General features: G+C 50.7%; 1 protein-coding gene across 1 annotated transcript; it reads right to left on the bottom strand.

The window, feature by feature from the left end:
* Nucleotides 1-969: 969 nt before the first annotated feature.
* LOC136463985 (uncharacterized) lies at nucleotides 970-2,028 on the bottom strand. Its single transcript, XM_066462942.1, has one exon. It carries the CDS (start codon nucleotides 1,854-1,856, stop codon nucleotides 1,539-1,541), a length of 318 nt encoding a protein of 105 aa, XP_066319039.1. The 5' UTR covers nucleotides 1,857-2,028; the 3' UTR covers nucleotides 970-1,538.
* Nucleotides 2,029-2,697: the final 669 nt, after the last annotated feature.

The following is a 2,697-nucleotide window of genomic DNA, read 5'->3' as shown; positions in this document are numbered from 1 at the left end:
GGGTGCGCACAAGTGAGGACAAAGTGTGCAGAAAAGACCTGTATTGGTCTGTAAGGGCAGTCTATATCCTAGAGAAGCTGCCAGATGTAAGCGGGCCTGGCCCCGAAGAGGTGGGACGTTACATTCCTCTCTCTTCTGCCTCTCCTCCTCTCTTGTTTAGTTGATTTTTGGTCGTGGCGTCGGGGACGCCCAGGTTTCTTTTAGCGCCTCGACGCCTAGGCGACGCCTTAATAACTATGGTACTAACATATATAACACTAGAAAACCAGAAAAGTATAGCTTGACTCCATCAAATTAAAAAAAATAATTTCAAATAACTATAAAAATAATTTATTCAGGAACGGTACAAGGTCCAAATATTATTTGGAAGCGTAGCCCTCCTGGCTTAGGCAAAGACTTGTGGCCGCTGATATTTACGAAACAAGTCCTGAGAGACTATCAACTACACATGAAAAAGAAAAGAAAGAAGACAGCAATGCCACCAACAACACTGGCGGAGCGCCTTAGAGGCGACCCCCTCAACTACACACGAAAAAGAAAAGAAAGAAGACAGTAATGCCACCAACAACACTGGCGGAGCGCCTTAGAGGCGAAACTGGGCCACCATTCCCCTATCTGCCAACGCTTTACCATGTAGTAGTTATTCAATAATATAGATATGCTAATTAAGGTGGAAAGAAAGGTTGATACTTGATAGAATGCTAATCTTTTCTTTGCTATACGCAACTACTAATTTCAACTAAGACAAGATAATAAGAAAACAAACTAAAGCAGCAAATTTTTCCAATACATTAATTTGTACAAAATAATTTAGCCCCTGCTTGTTTAATCCCCACGCTCCGCCGCTGACCAACAAACTCTGAGTCGGTAAACAAGCACAAGAAAAGAATGGACCTTAAGATTCAAATAACTTCATTGAGTTCATTCTGAGTTTGACCTGCTAGGTTGTTCAGGAGTTTGTCAAAAACCTAAAAATCAAGCAAACAGGAAAGATGCCAGTAGCTGAATTCAGATTGATCTAAAATAAAGGAGGCATCCACATTTTATAAATCCATTTATCTTTGAATTATTTAGGCAAGAATGCAAGATCCGTACACTGAAATCGTAGCAAACAGCTAACAAGTCAAGCTGCTAGACAGTTAGCATCACGCTGATTAGAAGAACAACATTGGCGCAAGACGGAAACACTTCCTGTTTCAGATGACAAAACAGGTCAGGGCTTGCAACCAACTGTTCAGAAGGCGTGTTGATGCCCACGTCGCCGACGCTATCTATGTTGATCACGATCCAATTGGTTCGTGTTTCTCGCAATCCAAAAGGCGCGTGCATGACAAAGCTAAGGTCATAACATGCTCATATATCTCGGACTCTCTGTCTCATATCACAATTCACAAAACTCATCAGCACGCCCGTGATCATATATACAGATCTGCAGTCAAACGCGCTACTTATGCACGGAAACAAGTGACTAGACGCGTACATTTTCCACCTTGCACAATACCAAAGGCAAGCGCCTGCGACAGGCTTCAGCTTCTGCTTCACCAACCTGCAGCTGGATCGACGGGCCGGCGGCGCGCGTCGTTTGCCTCGCGTCGCCGTGCCGCGGCCGGCCCCGACCGGTTGGACTCCACGGCGCTGTCGGGAAGTGGCCGGTCGAGCGGGAGCGGGGCCGGGACCTGGCCGCGCTCGCCTTCGGCCTGCGGCGCCGGCCGGCGGCCGAGCCTACGGGACGTCTGGCGCACGTCGCTGCCGCCGAGCACCTGCTGGACGAAGGAGAGCTCCATGCGGTCCAGGAACGCCGCGTGCCGCTCCTCCGTCCACCCCTCGGCGCGCGCCAGCGCCGCCAGATCGTCCATCGGATGGATCGGCACGCACGTACAACGGCCGGCCGAGGGTGTTGGATCTCCGCTTGTTCTTGCCCTGCCGCTGGAGAGTGGAGAATGTGGTGCCGCTGCTGGCCGAAATATCTAGCGACGAAGCTTAAGGCTAGCTGGGTGACTACCTTATATAACGCCGTCACCGTGTAACTAATTACGACCTGTTGTTACCGGCAAGCCGGTGCTACTAACCGATCGACGCGTCAAAGTGACTTGGTCACGTCAGGGTGACAGGATTGGCGGGCCAATAGGATAGGAACGCGACGCCAGGTGGATCAAAGCGTTGCAGAGAAGTTTTTTTCGCACGAAAGTGTGATATGGGGATCAAAAGCGCCCGCTCTTTTCTGACTTCAGCGCACGCTGGTGTTGGTTCCGACTTCCAAAGGGCCAGAGAAATATCTGGCCGGGCCACTCCAGCGAAGATCAAAGCTGGTGCGCCGTGCGGCCAAATTTTTTATTTTTTTAGCTATTTTTTTGAAAAAAAATCATAAACATGTTCCTGGAGGAAAGATTTTAAAATCTCGACCATTAGATCGGCGCCACGTCGAGCTCCTAGGCTCGAAACCAACGTGACGGTGACATAGCAGGAAGCTCGCCGCCAGTCACTCTGGCGCCAAGCTCGGCGTCGTAGATCTTGGTGCCAAGCATGGCACCAGGGTGACTGGCGCCGAGCCTATCTTACGTATGGGCCCTAATCTTCCTCGCTTCCTCTCCCCCTCTCTCTGTCGCTTTTCCTTCCCCGAGCAGAGAACCGCCGCCGCAGCCCACACCCACGTGCCCTCTCCTTCGCCGCGCCCCGCGCCCGCGCCAGCCTCCCGCG

This window comes from Miscanthus floridulus, chromosome 7, assembly GCF_019320115.1.
Source record: "Miscanthus floridulus cultivar M001 chromosome 7, ASM1932011v1, whole genome shotgun sequence".
NCBI classification, from domain to species: Eukaryota; Viridiplantae; Streptophyta; class Magnoliopsida; order Poales; family Poaceae; genus Miscanthus; species Miscanthus floridulus.
The sequence above is the reverse complement of the archived record's forward strand: the minus strand, read 5'-3'. Positions and strand labels throughout refer to the sequence as shown.

Bases quoted from the DNA above. Each gene is read 5' to 3' on its own strand.
- LOC136463985 (XM_066462942.1), bottom strand. From the start codon at position 1,856: ATGGACGATCTGGCGGCGCTGGCGCGCGCCGAGGGGTGGACGGAGGAG.